The sequence below is a fragment of the Tribolium madens genome, unplaced genomic scaffold (assembly GCF_015345945.1).
Source record: "Tribolium madens isolate multiple individuals breed KSU strain unplaced genomic scaffold, Tmad_KSU_1.1 Scaffold_11;HRSCAF=98;Tcas5.2_LG3b, whole genome shotgun sequence".
In the NCBI taxonomy this organism is placed as follows: Eukaryota; Metazoa; Arthropoda; class Insecta; order Coleoptera; family Tenebrionidae; genus Tribolium; species Tribolium madens.
In genome coordinates this window covers 9,242,212-9,262,239 of record NW_025400975.1, presented here as the reverse complement: position 1 = coordinate 9,262,239, position 20,028 = coordinate 9,242,212, and the positions used below count along the sequence as shown (strand labels likewise).

The 20,028-nt window shown below is 28.4% G+C and overlaps 1 protein-coding gene across 1 annotated transcript in view; it reads left to right on the top strand.

Annotated features, from left to right (window-relative positions):
• Positions 1-20,028, top strand: part of LOC123005822 — a 57,997-nt gene that overhangs the window by 29,262 nt on the left and 8,707 nt on the right. Inside the window, exons 3-4 of the mRNA XM_044399813.1 lie at positions 1,017-1,151; positions 13,377-13,538. Coding sequence (XP_044255748.1) covers positions 1,017-1,151; positions 13,377-13,538 — 297 coding nt within the window. The remainder of the gene's footprint in view (positions 1-1,016; positions 1,152-13,376; positions 13,539-20,028) is intronic.

The window sequence follows — 20,028 nt, the reverse complement described above, 5'->3', positions numbered from 1 at the left end:
AAACAAAAAACAATCATCCCTTATAAAATAAAGCAAGAACAAGAATATAAAGCTCTTTGTATAAAACTTTCTCTAACTTTTTTAAGTTTTTTTATTTTATTTTCTTCTTTTTGGATTTATTATATACTTACTAACTAAAAGAGTAATAAAATAAAAAATGTCAGTTGACATATTTTGTATTGTTGTAAATTTTTTCTAAAAATTGAGAATGTTTAGCAAATTGCGTCTACATTTTAACGGGCCCTTTTTCTAACTTCCTGCTTGCGAACTATTCGTTTCCAAATTTCTAAAAACTGTTAGTGTACCGAATTTGTTCTTTTTTGGTGTTTTCTTCGACGATTTTTTGTGTTGACGTTTAATGACATTGTTTTCAAATTAATTCAAAAAACCGGAACTGCCAACTCCCTTTGGCATTTCCATTAAAAAAAAAAAACTTTAGGTATTAAACGATATTTTTGAAAAAAAAAACGTTTACATGACACAAGTTTTGTTACATTGCTAAGAAAAAATTACATCTTTTCGTTTCGCTAGAGAAAAAAATGTTACATTATTAATATTTATACCTGACTTTTAGATGATAAATAAGAGTAAATCGCTTCGAATAAATAATTTCATTAGCAAACTTGTTTGAACGAGAACAGAGTAATAAACTGTTAATCTCGTATTACAAAGAACTAACTAGCCTCCCATAAAAGTTGCGATTATTGTTCTCATGGAAAGCAGCAACCTGCTGTTCACGATGATGAATGATAACCGATCTCACCTGTTCTTTTACTTTACTAAACAACATACAAACACCGACTCAATAACTCAATAAAATGAGTTTGATTATTTATAATCGCTTTGTTTAATAATTTTTAACCACCTGCTTCTATTTATTTATGGTTAGAATTGATAGAAATGTTTGTTTTTTTATGTCATTTGCAGACCAAGAAAATTATGAAAATATAACGATTTATCGATCGTTGAAAGTGGGTTATTAGGACGCTATTTAAAATGAATTCTCACGTTTGCAGGGTATCGTTTGGTAGTTCCAAGGGGTCCATGGTTGAAACGCTTATTTTTGAAAGTCCAGTCCAAGAAGAACCCGAGCCGAGTCCAATTCCTGAGAATGCGAATCCATCATTTCCCACCGATCAGGATCAAACCGAGTAAGTCTATTTTTAATCAAATATAATTTATGGGATAATGGCTCAAGGCGGGTGTGTTTCTGTGCTATTTCAAACAATAATCTATTATGGAATGGAATAATAGGGATTTTTCTTGCAGCGCCTACGAGTTATTGTTTGGCATTTTTACACGGGGTAGGAAAAACTAAAGTCATTGCTTTTAATAACATAAAGTTGCATGTATGTACTAGACTATGTATTGAAGGGGGGAAAAAAACACTGCTCTGCTCATTATAAACATTTCGCAAGTCATTTATTAAACGGTTAATAACAGACAATGTTGTCATGCAAAGAAAGAGTTTGTTGGAGGCGCCGTTTTTCTTTATTCGCCCAAATAATGGGTGTTTAGCGATTTTAATTTTGACAGGAAGTGATGAAAAGTTACCAGATTTACACCTATTTTCACCAGATTATATGATCTAAATTTTTTTATTACTGTCGAAAATTCACGCTTTTTACACAAATCTTGCAAATTTGTTCAAAAATGTGCTTAAATGCTCAAAAAATGCAAAAATAGGTAACGCTATGTTATTTTGGTTTAATTCTATACTTTTTTGGCTAGTTTTTAATTAAATACTGGGTAACTATAAATGTTTGTGACAAAAAATCTATTGGTAACACTGAATTATTCGTAATCTTTCTAATTTATTACATCAGAAGGCTAAATCAGCAGTCGCTCGTCGTAAATAAATGACAATTGTCTATAAAAGCTTGACGTTTGAATCTGAAAGTCAAGGTTGCCAAACTAAGATTTTAAATTTGACACCAACTTGAGGTTATTTGAAAAACATGCTAAAACATTGGATAAAGACAAAAATAATGACTTAATTTGATGTTTTTTGATTTGTTTTAGCAATTAACACCATTTTCAATCATATTTTGTATTTTTCGGCCTATTTTTTTAACAAAATTTTACTCAAAAAGAGGTAAATCGAATGAAACAAACGAAATAACATCAATTTAGATTTATTTTTGTTGTGTTTAAGTATGTTTTGACAAATATCTTGCAAAATACATGAGTCTCTGGTTCAAAAACGAACTAAATCGAGCGAGATACGCTAAAATGATATAAATTTTTAATCTAATTTTGTAGTTTTTCAGTCAGTTTTAACAAAAATTTGAATGTATTTTAAAAACATTCTGAAACACGCTAAAAATATTAAATAAGACTAGTTTTCGCTTAATTTGACAAATTTTCGGTGTGTTTTCAACCATTTTTTGCAAAATAGTTGTTTCTGGCTAAAAACATCAGAAATTAACAAAATAATGGTACTTTTTGACCCTTGTTGATTTTTTACCTTGTTGAGTGAAATAACATTTAGAAAAACAAAACTATTTCTCGATTTTTCAAGTTGTTTTTGAGAAAATTTAGTATTTGAGTTTTTGCGTGCCTAAAAAAACGTAATAATGCTCAAAAAATACAATACTACTATATATATATACAGGGTGCGCCAAAACTCGCGCCCCAGAGAAAAATGCCATATAAGGTATGATACCAGGAACATGGAAAAAATGTTAAAAAAATTTTATCTATAAAAATTTCTAAGTTATGAAGATTTAAAGTTTGCATTTTGACTCAATTTATTTCTGTTGGAAAAATAATTTTCCAAGTTTTTTTAGTATAGGCTATTAAAAAAGAAAACAAGGAAGCTGTATCCTAAATTGTAACTCTGTTCAATGTTATTTGTGGCTTTTATTGGCAAAATTTTTGTCCGTTTACTATATAATTGTAAAAAAACATATACAAGATCATCAGTATCATTAAATAGATATAAAAAATGTCAAATGTCAAAAAATAAATGTCAAATTTTTTTGACAGAGAATTTTTTAAACATTTTTTTCATGTTCCTGGTATCTTACCTTACTTGAAAATTTTCTCTGGGGCGCGAGTTCTGGCGCACCCTGTATATACTATATACTATATCAAAAATTAAAAAATCAAATTATAAAAGATAATTTTACTAACATGGGCTAATATTCGATTTATAAAAAAAAACGAACTAAATCGAGCGAGACTTGCTAAAATGATATCAATTTCAATCTAATTGCGTAATTTTTTTAGTCTAAAACACTTTAAAAATGCAAAAATAACACTAGTTTTGACCTAATTTGATAAATTTTGTTTGTTTTTAAGGAAATTTTGCAAAATAGTTCTGTTTCTAGCTAAAAAACATACTAAAACGCTCAGAAATGGACAAAATAATATACTTTTTGACTCATTTTAGCAATTTTTTTCCTTATTGAGTAAAATATCATTATCGATTTTTCAACTTGTTTTTGAGAAAATTTGGTATGAGTTTCTGCATGGTTGAAAAAACGTGCAAAATGCTCAAAAAAGTACAAAAAAAATAGTGTCATCATTATTGACTGAGTTTACTACATATATCAATAATTAAAAAGTCAAATAACAGAAGATAATTTTACTAACATTTGGGCGAATACTCGATTTATAAAAATTATTTTAAAATAGGTAATTTCGTAATTTTTCAGTCAGTTTTAGTAAAAATTTGAATGTATTTTAAAAACGTGCTGAAACTCTCTAAAAATGCAAAAATAACACTAGTTTTGGCCTAATTTGATAAACTTTCGGTTTATTTTTAACGAAATTTTGCAAAATTGTTTTGTTTTGGCTAAAAACATACTAAAACGCTCCGAAATGGACAAAATAATGTACTTTTTGACCCATTTTCGCGATTTTTTACCTTGTTGAGTGAAATAACATTTAGAAAAACAAAACTATCTCTCGATTTTTCAAGTTGTTTTTGAGAAAATTTCGTATTTGAGTTTTTGCGTGCCTAAAAAAACGGACAAAATGCTCAAAAAATTACAAAAAAACTAGTCATTATTTTACTATATCAAAAATTAAAAATTCAAATTATAAAAGATAATTTTTCTGCTGAAACTACAGTCACGTTTCTAAAAAACCATCAGAAATTAGAATTTTTTAAAAAGTTTTCACCAAATCTGGATTCTGTTTTTGTGTGATTAAAGGTTAACAGAATTATCGCATCATTCTTTGCATTAGACTGTTATAAAATTACACATATTAATAGACTATGACAGTCTTAAAATATTTTTGTAATTTTTGAGATAATTATGAAATGTCTATGTATGGGACATCCTGTCCTTTCGGTTCGCACACTCAAAAGCTGTCTAAAAATACAGAACTCTGTAATCACCCACTTGTGGATTGTATAGTGGCGCTCCGTTGCAAAACAACGAACTATCACCAATCCGCGATGTTTAAGGCGTGGCGTTCGAAGCGTGTTGCGTACCAACCAGTGTTAAAATATTTCGATGTAATAATTTGATAACCTCGCACAGTTTTATCCAAGTTGGAAAATTGGTGGTTTGTGAGGAGGTACTTGTCGGTTTTTTGAGGTCAGTTTGAGTGTTTTTGTGGTCAGTTTGAGTGTTTTTGTGGTCACGCGTCCTCTTCCTATCAAAGTGGCGTCAATAGAGGTGCGTATCCAACGAATCCTAACAAAGGATGAATGGCATAACTGGGGGATCGATCCGGGGTATTTTTAATAGATGCCAAACTGTTTAATTTCTCTTTTGTTGGTATACAAATTTTGACACTTTAGGTCAAGTCTCAAGACTAATGTTAGGTAATTTGTGAAAGTAAAGAGTCTGCGAGATGACTAACGAGAAAAATATTAGCTATCACGTGGATTTCTAGTTTTGGTGCTACATTAAGAATTTTTATGGACTTATAAATTAATGGTGAAATACAACTTTATTGTATGTAGGAGTCAAAATAAGAGTACATAATAAATTCAATTGAAAATAATCGTTGTGTCATGTGTAAAATTAGACCTCAACACATCGAGTTCTTTAAAAAATGCTCAACTTGTTTTTTGGGTTTTATATTTTTTTATTAATTTTGAGATTATAAAAACAAGTCCTAAACACCCTGTATAAATTCTATACTTTTTTGGCTAGTTTTTAATCAAATACCGGGTAATTATTAATGTTTGTGACAAAAATCTATTGGCAACACTGAATTTTTCGTAGTCTTTCTAATTTATTACATCAGACGGCTAAATCAGCAGTATATGAATGACAATTGCCTATAAAAGCGCTTGACGTTTGAATTTGAAAGTCAAGGTTGCCAAACTAAAATTTTAAATTTGACACCAACTTGAGGTAAAAAATGACAATCATTTACAGTCACCCGATATTAACGTTTTTACTTAAAAAACATGCTAAAACACTTGATAAAGGCAACAATAATGACTTAATTTCATGTTTTTTTGGTTTGTTTTAGCAAAATTTTGCAATTAGCAACATTTTCGACCATATTTTGTTATTTTTTTTGACAAAATTTTACTCAAAAAGAGCTAAAGCAAATGAAACAAACGAAATAACATCAATTTAGATTTATTTTTGTTGGTTTTAAGCACGTTTTGACAAATATCTTGCAAAATAAATGAGTCTCTGGTTCAAAAACGAACTAAATCGTGGGAGACATGCTAAAATAAAATTAGATTTCGTAATTTTTCAGTTAGTTTTAGCAAAAATTTCAATGTATTTTAAAAACGTTCTGAAACACTTTAAAAATGCAAAAATAACACTAGTTTTGACCAAATTTGATAAACTTTCGGTTTATTTTTAACGAAATTTTGCAAAATTGTTTTGTTTTTGGCTAAAAACATACTAAAACGCTCAGAAATGCACAAAATAATATGCTTTTTGACTCATTTTAGCATTTTTTTTACCTTGTTGAGTAAAATATTATTTAAAAAAACGAAACTATCTCTCAATTTTTCAACTTGTTTTTGAGAGAATTTAGTGTGAGTTTCTGCATGGCTGAAAAAACGTGCAAAATGCTCAAAAAATAGAAAAAAAATAGTGTCATCATTATTGACTGAGTTTACTATATCAATAATTAAAAAATCAAATAACAGAAGATAATTTTACTAACATTTGGGCGAATACTCGATTTATAAAAATTATTTTAAAATAGGTAATTATTTTTTTGATGCTGAAACTCCAGTCACGTTTATAAAAAGTCATCAGAAATTAGAATTTTTTCAAAAGTTTTCACCAAATCATAAAAATCACCNTAACAGAAGATAATTTTACTAACATTTGGGCGAATACTCGATTTATAAAAATTATTTTAAAATAGGTAATTTCGTAATTTTTCAGTCAGTTTTAGCAAAAATTTGAATGTATTTTAAAAACGTGCTGAGACACTCTAAAAATGCAAAAATAACACTAATTTTGGCCTAATTTGATAAACTTTCGGTTTATTTTTAATGAAATTTTGCAAAATTGTTCTGTTTCTAGCTAAAAAGATACTAAAACGCTCAGAAATGGACAAAATAATATACTTTTTAACTCATTTTAGCATTTTTTTTACCTTGTTGAGTGAAATAACATTTAGAAAAGTTGTTTTTGAGAAAATTTAGTATTTGAGTTTTTCCGTGCCTAAAAAACGTGCAAAATGCTCAAAAAAATACTAAATAAATTAGTGTCATTATTTTACTATATCAAAAATTGAATTATAAAAGATAAAAAAGAGCTAAATCGTTCTGTCATGAGTAAAATTAGACCTCAACACATCGAGTTCTTTAAAAAATGTTAAACTTGTCTCTTGGGTTTTATATTTTTTTATTAATTTTGAGATTATAAAAACAAGGCGTAAACACCCTGTATAAATTCTTTTCTTGTTGATACAACTTATAATAGCAGATCATGGAAAATCATAAAACTAACATAAATATTGTTGTTGTTGTTAGTGCAACAATGTAAATAATTAATCGCCAAGAGCATAGTATTAAAAACTTTATTTATTATTTTTGGTTTGAATTCAGATTTTATTGGAACATCAAAAATAGAATGCGGGTCAGGGTGAGTAATAAAGTCGAGTCAATTTATTATCTGTGTTATGTGCAAAATTCTATACAACCCACGATCTTTTTATTTCATTTTAAGATGCGACACTTATTTGTAAAACTTTAACAGAAAGGGTTTGATAAAAAACACAACTAAGGAAATATTTTACAATAGAGATGACTGATATAATTATGCAGTAAATTTAATTTAAAGATCTTTCTTGCTGCATTTAGAAATAAGAAGAGAAATTGCAGTCTTGCACACAATTTTCCACCAACATCACTTTGTGAGAAAGAGTTTTAATTAAAAAATTTCCACCCAATAGATTGAACAAATAATATTTATAAATAAAAATCTTCGTAAGAGAAGCATCGTAAAAATTGACTTATTAAATTTATTCTACGTACTAAGTATCTTCTGACCTTTTTAATTAAATCTTCATCAATTTAGGTCAGTTTGGTCGTATAACTTGCAACTTTATGTTCCATTACAGCCAGGAAGACAACAGTTCACTATTGTGATGTTTTTTGCGTGTTAAATACCATTTTTAAACACAATTGCGATAAAATCCTTGATAAATTTGAAAACACCTAGCTGTTTATTAAAGTTTTTGCAATCTTCGTAATACGAAAATGGATTACAGTTTCGTATTGGCAATTACAACACAAGGAATCTTGAATATTTTTGACCAAATTTCACACATAATTATTTTGTTAATTACCAAATTATTGAATTTTTATAATAAATTTATAGTTTATTCTTATAGTTTCTTTTTTTTTTCACCGGAGTTTAAACCCGCTTGCAAATTTGGTTAATTATACTCATTTTCACTCATTTCTCTGATCTGCAGTATATTTTCCCGTGTCATAATTTGATGTAAACTGCGCCAAAGTGACGTAAACAGAATGGCGCCGTTAAAATTAACTTCACAATGTGTTGCCAGATCTGGTGAAATTTCACCAGATCTGGTGATTTTTATGATTTGGTGAAAACTTTTGAAAAAATTCTAATTTCTGATGACTTTTTATAAACGTGACTGGAGTTTCAGCATCAAAAAAATAAGTACCTATTTTAAAATAATTTTTATAAATCGAGTATTCGCCCAAATGTTAGTAAAATTATCTTCTATTATTCTTTTTTCAGTTTTCAAATAAAAAAAAATTAAATGTGTCACGGGACTCACAGGGGATGACAAAATTGAGCGACTTTTGTTAAAAAAAATGTTTATGTAAAAAATGTTTTTTAAATTCAAATAAGAGTTCAAATATGTTTTTTTGGAACCGATTAAAATGCTCTATGACGAGTAGTTTTCGATATTTTAACACATTTTGTAAAGAATTTTTATAATACTAAAAACTTCTTCTTTTTTCAGTGTTTAGGCATGAAAAAGTTGAGTGACTTTTGTAAAAAAATTCGTTATTGTAAATACATAAAAAAATGTGTTTTTTTTAAACCAATTAAAATGCTTTACGATGAATTTTTTTAGAACAAGTCTACGATGAGTAGTTTCCAAGTTTTTGACCCATTTTAAACGTTATTTTGTGATGCATTTTTAGAATACTAATAATTTCTTTTTTATCACTGTTCAAATAAAAAAAGTGTGTCACAGGGGGGATGAGAAAATTGAGTGAATTAAAAAAAAGAATTCGTTATTGGAAAAAGAAATTTTAATTCAAATAAGAGTTCAAAATATGTGTTTTTTTGGAACCGGTTAAAATGCTCTATGACGAGTACATTTGCCACATTTTGAACGTTTTGTGATGAATTTGGAATAGTAAAAACTTCTTTTTTTAGTGTTCAAACAGAAAAAAATAGAAATGTGTCACAGGAAGGATGAGAATATTGAGTAACTGTTGTAAAAAAAAATCGTTATTGTAAAAACATAAGAAAATGTTTTTTTTAAACCGTTTTCGAGATTTTGACACATTTTGTAATGAATTTTTGGAATACTAAAAACTTTTTTTTTCAGTTCAAACAGAAAAAAACGGAAATTCGTCACAGGAAGGATAAGAATATTGAGTAACTTTCGTAAAAAATTTCGTTGTTGAAATACATAAAAAATTATTTTCTGTTATTTGATTTTTTAATTATTGATATAGTAAATTCAGTCAATAATGATGACACTTTTTTTTGTATTTTTTGAGCATTTTGTACGTTTTTTCAACCATGCAGAAACTCATACTAAATTTTCTCAAAAACAAGTTGAAAAATCGGGGGACAGTTTTGTTTTTTTTAAATGATATTTTATTCAACGAGGTAAAAAAAAATTGCTAAAATGTGTCAAAAAGTATATCATTTTGTCCATTTCTGAGCGTTTTAGTATGTTTTTAGCTAGAAACAGAACTCTTTTGCAAAATTTCCTTAAAAACAAACCGAAAATTTATCAAATTAGGTCAAAACTAGTGTTATTTTGGCATTTTTAAAGTGTTTCAGAACGTTTTCAAAATACATTCAAATTTTTGCTAAAACTGACTGAAAAATTACGAAATTAGATTGAAAATTGATATCATTTTAGCGTGTTTCGCTCGATTTAGTTCGTTTTTGAACCAGAGACTCATTTATTTTGCAAGAAATTGTAAAACAACCTTAAGCACAACAAAAATAAATCTAAATGGATGTTATTTCGTTTGTTTCATTCGATTTAGCTCTTTTTGAGTGAAATTTTGTCAAGAAAATACAAAATATGGTCGAAAATGTTGTTAATTGCAAGATTTTGCTAAAACAAACCAAAAAAACATGAAATTAAGACATTATTTTTGCATTTTGCATGTTTTAGCATGTTTTTTAAGTAAAAACGTTAATATCGAGTGACTGTAAATGATTGTCATTTTTTACCCCAAATTGGTGTCAAATTTAAAATTTTAGTTTGGTAACCTTGACTTTAAAATTTAAATGTCAAACTTTTATACATATATAACAAATTTAGAAGGATTAATTCAGTGTTGCTAATAGATTTTTGTCATAAACATTAATAGTTACCCGGGATTTAGCAAAAATTCATTAAAAAGTAGCCAAAAAATAGCGTTACTATCAGATTTGTGAGATTTATGAGTCTTCGACAATATTAAAAAAAATAAATCATACAATATTGTATTCTGGTGAAAATAAGTGTAGTAACTTTTGAGCTCAGAACTTGCGAATTTAATTGTTTTGAGCTGGCAACACTGTTTCACATTGAAATCTGCATTATCACAGGTCTTCACTAGACCGTGCCCAAATCTCAAGATGATAATATTATTTGTATCGATTATCTGATTGTTTTGGTCGGTCTTTTAGCCGTTCTTGAATTATCACACCCACTCTTTACATAATCTCGCAAATTATGAAAACGGGCCAAAATACATCTGATGTCATCGTTGACTTCATACTATCACCAACACGAATGTAGCAAGGCCAGTTTTATCGAACTCGTCTCGCGGTTGTGAAGGTGGTACCAATTTATTTAAGGTAGACTTAGATAAGATAGTCGTGTTTCCAATATCCTGATAATTTAAAAAAGTTTTTTTTCTTGTTTAAAATAAAAATCTATTTATAATGTGGTTACGCCCGATGTGTTGGCAAATTGCCAATTGTTGCTTGTTGATATTTAGACACTTTTTCGGCTTGTTGTTCTAAAAATAAGTCAGTGTTTTTGGTTTTTAACATGCATGATGTATACACAATATCATCACTGACCCGGTTGTTCCGTAATGTACATACATTTTTACCACATTGTGTAAACACAATTTATTTTAGTTTGTCGTTATCGCGATGGACGTGCACAGGTATGTTTTTAAACTTATTTGCGCTATTATGAGTCAAGAAAAATTGTAGAGAATCTCACTTATTTTATGTTTTTTTTAGTTTTGTTACGGTATTGTAAGTTTACGATTCTAACGTTGTGTTTTATAAAGCGAATCTTTGCAAAAGTATTATTTACTGTAATTAAAAGGACATTAGTGTCCGAAAATTGCGTTTCAACGAATTAAAAAAATTGTTGTCGATTGAAGTTTTTTGAATAAATGTGAACGATCGATTTTCTGGTGTTGACAAAATGTCTCATTTTTATTAAACTCGAAGATGAAAATGTGTATTTATGTCGCAATAAAATTTCATCTACAGACACATCAAAATTCAAAAGAATAATCATTACCAATATTATTTTATTAATATTGAATTTAATGATTCAGTTTGAATTAATACCTATTTTCACCAGATTATATGATCTATTTTTTTTATTACGCTTTTTACACAAATCTCGCAAATTTGTTCAAAAATGTGCTTAAATGCTCGAAAAATGCAAAAATACACCAACTTGAGGTAAAAAATGCCAATCATTTACAGTCACCCGATGTTAACGTTAAAAAAAATAATGACTTAATTTGATGTTTTTTTTTAATTTTTATAGCAAAATCTTGCAATTAACACCATTTTCAATCATATTTTGTATTTTTCGTCCTATTTTTTTGACAAAATTTCACTCAAAAAGAGCTAAATCGAATGAAACAAACGAAATAACATCCATTTAGATTTATTTTTGTTGTGTTTAAGCATGTTTTGACAAATATCTTGCAAAATAAATGAGTTTCTGGTTCAATCTAATTTTGTAATTTTGTCAGTTTTTACAAAAACTTGAATGTATTTTAAAAACATACTGAAACACTCTAAAAATATTAATTAAGACTAGTTTTGGCCTAATTTGATAAATTTTCGGTTTGTTTTTAAGGAAATTTTGCAAAATTGTTCTGTTTCTTGCTAAAAACATACTAAAACGCTCAGAAATTAACAAAATAATGTACTTTTTGACCCATTTTATCTATCTCTCGATTTTTCAAGTTGTTTTTGAGAAAATTTAGTAATTGAGTTTCTACGTGCCTAAAAAAACGTTCAAAATGCTCAAAAAAATCAAAAAAAATTAGTGTCATCAATTTACTATATCAAAAATTAAAAAATCAAATTATAAAAGATAATTTTGCTAACATTTGGGCTAATATTCGATTTATAAAAAAAAACGAACTAAATCGAGCGAGACACGCTAAAATCATATCAATTTCAATCTAATTGTATTTAAAAACGTTCTGAAACACTTTAAAAATGCAAAAATAACACTACTTTTGAACTAATTTGATAAATTTTCGGTTTGTTTGTAAAGAAATTTTGCAAAATTGTTCTGTTTCTGGCTAAAAACGCTCAGAAATGGACAAATAATGTACTTTTTGACCCATTTTAGCGATTTTTTTTTACCTTGTTGAGTGAAATAACATTTAGAAAAACAAAACTATCTCTCGATTTTTCAAGTTGTTTTTGAGAAAATTTAGTATTTGAGTTTCTCAAACATTTTCGTGGATATAATATTGTTTTGCTTCTATTTCAACATTTTCAATTAAAAAAATAGTGTTACCGCTGAAAACAATTTAAATTAGAGTCTAATTTCAAACACACGACAAGAAAACAAATGTTTTTTGATTTGTTGATTTTAAGATTTCTTTCAATCCCCATTTTGCTTTACAATAGATGTTGAAAGATCGAAAGCATTTTGAAATCAATTAGATACAGAAAGACTGGGTTTTGGAATCTGTTTTTTGACTGGAAAATTAATGAACCTGTTGAGAGACTTTTCGACTGGAAACTTTTATTTAAAAGTTAACACGACGGAAAAATCGATCCTGAGATGGCATTGCCTCCTTGGGGAACTATAAACTGGCGAAGAGTCGCCTATTTTTTTATAATTTAGGTGTTTTCAGTTAGTTTTGTGGTGATTATTGGGTTGGAAAAATAATAATCTGTGTTGGCGCGGAAACATTAAAATTGTGAAATTGCTGAAGCATGTCTTTGGCTAAAAAAATTAAAGCTTTAATGTGTTTGTAAACATTTGTTTAATTAAATAAGGGAATAAGTTTGAGGTTGTAAAAAAGTGACACAAAATACCATTTTAAGTTGTGTGTCTCAGAAAAGACATTGACAATGAGTTAATTTAATCTAAATCTGTATCACAAGGTCGAGTTAAGTAATACTTGAGTAACTCAAAATTCTCCTGTGTTCATTGTTACTCATCTGTGAGTTGTTGAACAAATATACAGTGTCAATAGTGGAAAAATTACACTTTTTTACTATTCAAAGCGTTAAAATAATCATGGGTCAATAACATTTGAATTAAAATTCGTAAAATCAGTAGTGGGAAAGTTACAAATAATTAATTCTTCAAACGCGTGAAAGTTATTATCGAATCAGTAGATGACAGAGGATACTTTGTGTTTCCTTCCTGTTATACCTTCAAAGGAATTCATGACACCTTTATTTGAATGTAGCTTAAGTGAGTACGTTTATTGAATCAAATTAATTAAGTTTCTCTCTCAAATTTCATTAGAGTTATTTTCTTTGCAGAACCGAACGAGAAAAAGTACGAGTGACGTTCTTTCAACAATCAAAACCTCAAGAAGTCGATTTACCGGATGAACCTGTCGTTTTTACCGACACGGATTTCATAATGGCCACCACGGTAGCTATGAATGAAACGAATCATGTCGTTTATAATAGGACAGAAAGGTGAGTTTTTCATCTTAAATTATTATGTCATAATGTGGAAAAACTGTTTTCATGTTTCGTTGCCTTTTTATTAGATTTTTACGCTGATGAAATGAGTTATTGTTGTGGTTGAAGCGAGCAATAAAATGTGTTTTTATACAAAATCAATTAACAATCCACGGCGACGAAAAAAAATCTCTGTTTTTCCAAGTTTTTATCAATCATTATTAATATACAGGGTTGCTTTAAAATTACAAATAAATTATGTGAGTTTTATTTTTTTATAATGTTTGGGTATCTAAAGAAGATAGCCTCATTAAAATTTTTAAGAAAAAAATCTGGTGTGAACATCACACGACTTTCCTTATCCAACTTATTTGGAAAACATCAATTTTTTTTTAGTTTGGTACCTATTATTATTTTTATTTTATCACATTTTACTGTTTAATAAATTATATTTCATAATTTTAAATATATTGTATATTCAACCGTATAATTTTTGGTCTTTGCGGCCGAATGGTGCGACCGATTTTTACCAATTGTTTCGTGCTACGTCATAATATATAATTATTGTTAATTTTTTTCAATTTTAATACAGAATTAATTCAAATTTAATTTATTTTATAAAAATTATTGCTTCAATCTAAATTTTAGGCTGGAATAAAGCAATTTTTGCTATTTTCAAACCAATTTTGCCCGATTTAAGTATAGAATTAATGTATTTTATAAAAATAATAAATTTCTTCAATACTAATTTTAGGCTGAAATGAAGCAATTTGTGCTATTTCCAATCGATTTGGCTAAATTTTAAGGCGGAATCAAAGTATTTCAACAAAATAATAGTTTGAATAAGTTTTTTTTTCTAAAATAAAGCGATTTAACTATTTTCAAACCTCGATTTTAGTACAGAATTCATTCTAAATTTAAGTTTTTTATAAAAATAATTTCTTCAATCTAAATTTTGGGCTTAAGTAATTCTTTTGATACGGAAAGTAAAAATTGATTTAGCATAGGGAATTTTAGTTCTGTACCATTCAAAAACACTCCATAGAAAGGATATTTGTAAGAAGACGACAAAAAACACTATTCAAATATGAATGATGAGTTTAATTTTGAGAAAATACAAAAAATATGTTTCTAGAAAATTAGAAAGAAAAACTAGAAAACTCACTCAACCTTCAAAAAATTCAAAATTTATTTCATTTTTGATGTAATTTATTGACCATTTTTGTCGTGATTTGGTGATTTTTCGACCTATTGTGGACGAAATTTTGCATTTCTGACTGAAAAACACACCAAAACTCTCAAAAAAAGGCCAACGATATTTTATTTTCGACTGAATTTACTGATTTTACGATTCGTTTTCTAAAAAAACAAAATTTGGTTAAACGCTTAAAAAAGGCGACAAAAAATTTCTGGCTAAAAAACACACTAAAACTCTTGAAAAGCTGAGAAGAAAAAATACCATTTTTGTCGAGATTTTAAAAATTTGTGGTGTTTCTGGCTGAAAAACTCACTAAGGCTTTCAAAATTTCGTCATGTTTAACCAAACTTAGTGATTTTAGCAAAATTTTTCGAAACTTATTATTTTTTCTTAACCCAAAAACGTCTTAAGGCTCAATTTTTTTTTGCTTTTGTCGTAATTTCGTGAATTTTTAGCTTATTTTTGCCAAAATTTTGCGAAATTCTGCCTGAAGAATGCACTAAAACTTTCGAGAAAATCAAAGTTTATATTATTTTTGACCTAATTTAGTGGTTTTGGGCTTCCTTTTAACAGAATGTTTAAAAAAAAACTAGGTTTTTGGCTCAAAAACAGACTTTAAAGCTCAAACAAAGACAAAGAACACCGTTGTTATGAAGAGCTCAGAATTTTTTTGGCTTAATTTTGAGAAAATGCAAAAAATATGTTTCTAGNCTTCAAAAAATTCAAAATTTATTTCATTTTTGATGTAATTTATTGACCATTTTTGTTGTGATTTGGTGATTTTTCGACCTATTGTGGACGAAATTTTGCATTTTTGACTGAAAAACACACCAAAACTCTCAAAGCGATTTAACAAACCTTTTTTTTAGTTCTGTATCATTCAAAAACACCCCATAGAAAGGACATTTGTAAGAAGACGACAAAAAACACTATTCAAATATGAATGATTGCTTTTCAGTGTCAAAATTTCTCCACAGAATCGCACAATATGTAATTTCAGTTTATAAGAAGTTTTCAAAATAAAAGCATTTTTCTTTGAATAGAACGACTTTTTCTTGTGATGTTTTTCTTTGCGGTAATATAAAATTTATTACATATCCCGACATAAACGCTGTCTTCGCTATTTTGAGCCTGTTTATGTAGGATAAGTGCACCCAAACTTCGAATTTAATGGATTTTAATTATAGATGCTTGGTTTATAAATCTTTTCTTTTTTGTAAATTACAATTAGTTCACGAAATGCACTTTTGATGCTTTATCTTCCTCCAATTTAGAATTATCGGGCGTAAAAAAGCGGGTCGTTGACATTTCTGCAACAGTTGAGTGAAATGCCAGCAAGTCTGGTATTTCGTTTATCCGTCGGATAAGTGACATTTTCAAATCATCTAACTGTTGTGTGAGAATTATTTTAATTTGTTCGTAATGCACAAATGGCATAAAAGTGAGTTCTTAAAGCTTTAATTTCAAGAGAGTTGTAAATTAGTAAAATGATTACAATCTCCGCAGCACTCACTTTACTTGAAGCTCCTTTAATTAATTTCCACAGGATGGAAAAACTTGGAAGACATTATCTGGAATTGTAGGGGAATTTGCAATCACGATTTGCTGTGGTTCTGAAGGTTCGTAATAAAGAAATTAGTCATAGAAATAACTCTAGTGGTTAATTGATGAACTTTGATCCTAAAAATTGGTTGCTATGACCGGTTACGTGACTTTTTACAACAATTAAAATGCTTAAACTTGGCAACTCTTCTTTTATAAATGTATTCAAATGGTTTCAAGAGCAAGGTGATTTTTTTTTTTGTTTATAAATAGATAGTTTGCAACTATAATATATGAAATTATCTGCATAACGGTTTGCAGTCTTGTGTAATTTCTTAATAATTATGTTAACAACTATAAAAGTGGAAAATTATAGCTCGCCCAATAATCCTTTAGTCAGGTGCGCCTGATACAACTTAGTAATTTTTAATAGGGGGATTGGTATTTACGAGTATTTAAGATTCTAAAATAAGATAACTTTTTATAGCTATGACTTTTTACATAGTTTAGGGATCTGAAATATTTTGAAATTTTACAGGTAACACAATAATTACGTAGCAACATTAAGTATGTCGCAGACTATACATTGACTACAATTATTGTAATTGCACAGGAAGAGTTGCAGTTGTTCAAAGTTTGTATTAAGGTCAAAAATGTAGATGCCAATGTCAATGATAATGTTAGTAGTTTCACGACTACAGCTAACTAATTATTTAATTGTGTGAAAATGAGATAAATGAAGACGACACATAAATCTTTTTATCTTAGAAATAGGAAATTCGTAAAATTGCAAAATTAGTTTTTTCGAAGCCAATGAGGGAAACAAATTTAAATTTATAGTCCACTAAAACGATTAATTTTATTGCCAAATGAAGAATTAAATTTAAACTCATCATTTCTGCGTTCATTTGTACAAATTGTCTAAATATTGCCAATTTGTTGGTAACAGTAATTTTTTATTGCCAACTGAGCAAAGTAAAAATTTGCGATTTTGTTAACTAAACGGGAAAAAGATATGAATTTTTTAAAGCCAATTGAGGAAACGGATTGAAATTTATCATTTTTAAAAGTCGTATGACAGCTTTTTCTGCATTTTTTTTGGAATCGACTGAGAAAAAAAATGACGAAATAATTCCTTATCTAACATTAATTTTTTGTGACTAATTAGAAAAATAACTTAAATTCATTATTTTTGCGTCTTTTTCAAAACAAATATAAATTGAATTAAAATAGTTTTTTTTATGGCCAATCGATGAGGTTTTTGCAAAATCTTAAATTTGATTGGTTGGACACATTTGATAATTTATTGGTTCGATTACAAGGGCCAATAATAATCATTTCGCATTCACGTAATTACCACTAAGGTGAGCACAAACCGGTTTTTATTTGTTATTGGCCAAAATCCTACAAAAACCTAGCAACGATAAGTAACTCCACCCATTTAAAAAATCGTGAATAATTATTGATTTTTGAATCGAATTTTTATAACAAATCAGCGTTTAGTGTGAGTTATCTTTAATTGGATCTAATTTTGCACAATGGGTGGAGCCAACCCCAAAGCCAATATGAATCATGCATTTTCGATTATTAGACCAATAAAAAGTAAAAAAATATTTATTGCGTTAAAGTTGAGTGTCATTGGTCGATCCTTAGCCAATCAATTACGTCGTTTAAAATCAACCAATCAGAACACGTCTTAGATTTTTCGACAATAAAAAGAAAAATAATTAAAATTTTTGTTTTAAAAATTGGCTTCTTTGATTTTACTGTCAATACAAAAATAATTATTTGAAGAATAAACGATAATTAATTTTCTTTACTGTCAAATGTCCAACTGAAAATGTGTATTTAGTATATTGTGTACTAAATTTGTGTTTTGCTCAATTTTTGATTTAAAACCACCGATTTGAGTCGTTTTTAAGCGGTTTATATGGCAAATCCTTCACAAAAAAATGTTTCAAAAATCAATAATTCTGCAGATTGATTCTTTCCATACATTAGTGCAAAACTTAGAACAAAAATTCAAAATGGTAAAAAAAAACAAATTTTTGAATAAAAGATCGTTTTTTTGTTTTTTTCCCCAAAATCGGTCATTTTAATTACTACAATTAGCATTAATTTTGCTTTAGTCTCTTTCAAATGAAAGAAAAAATATTATTCTTACATTTATGTGCGGAAATTTTAGCTAATTAAGATGCTATTTACATACAAGTTTGTTTATTTTCGTGTAAATATTCTATATTTTATTGGTGTTTAAAGATAATTGTGTTTACTAAAACTGGAACAGCGAAATATTTCTTTTTATGTTGCATAACTGAGATAAACTGAAATAAAAATGTATAAATAGGGAAATCTTTTGCTAATTTCTTAAAACAAGTGTACGAAATTTATTTACTTTGTGTTTCGGTTAATTTTTTCATTATTATTACACGTTTTGTCTTTTATTTTTTATTTCAGTTTTCTTGATCATTTATTTTGATCAAGTGTTTCATAATCGTTTGCGAAGGCAGTAAAAAACAAAAATGGCAAATTGCTTTTAATACTATGTCAACTTCTTTCACAAGTCCATAAATATTTCAGGCAAAAGTTTCATTTTCAGTATTTCCTTTTATAGCGCGACAGGGAATTCAGTTCGAAGACTCACTCCACATAAGAATATTAAGTTATTCCGATATAATATCCTGCCCATTTACGAATATCCGAGCCAATTTGTTACTTCTCTCTACCTAATTTATTGACCATTTTTGTCGTGATTTGGTGATTTTTCGACCTACTGTAGACGAAATTTTACATTTCTGACTGAAAAACACACCAAAACTCTCAAAAAAAGGCAAACAATATTTTATTTTCCGCCTAATTTACTGATTTTACGGTTGGTTTAAAAAAAACATTTTTTTTTTGGCTGAAAACGCACTAAAACTCTTAAAAAGCTGAAAGGAAAAAAATACTATTTTTGTCGAGGCGTTCCTGGGTGAAAAACTCACTAAGGCGTTCAAAAATTTGTCATATTTGACCAAAACCAAAATGTTTCGAAAGTAATTAGTTTTTCTTAACTTAAAAATTTTGTTACTTCGCTCTACCTGAGTTTGCATTTGGCCCATTTCCATACAAATGAAACCTCCTCTTGCATGTAGCTTCCTTTCAGTCTCCATCCAAGTGGGTGGTGAAGTAAAAAGAGCCTAATTATGAAAAAATAACCTTCAACCTTTGTTTTAACTAATTGCAATGTTGACGTAATTTCGAACGTTGGCGCAGACTCGGAAACCGACGACGTGCACCAGGAGGTTCCTCGATCGATGGCCGGGTGCCCCGATGACTCCAGTTGTCTGTGGTTATGGTGTTAGTTAGGGTTGTTTTTTGAGGTGGGGTTGATAACCAAGTAGGTTAACTCGAATAACCTATTTTTTTATCAACCGATCAAATCGGTGGTAAAATCAAAACTGGGAGTGAGTGTTTTAAATTCCTCGTCGATTCTGTATTTGGCGACGTGCCAATGCTTGGAATTCGGAATTTTTGTGTTGTAATGAAAATATCGTATTAAACTCTGCGTTGTTTGGGGCCCAATTTTGTGCAGAACCAATTGACATACAAGGTGTCAGGGTGACTTTTAAATAATAGGACACTGATAACTAACTAATCTAGTACATCACCTAAAAATTTTTTCAACCATACAGCATGTCCCAAAAATAAGTTACGATACAAACTTGTGTTTTTTTTTAATGAAAAGTTTAGTTTTTAGTTTTAGAAATAAAATGTTTTTTTGAC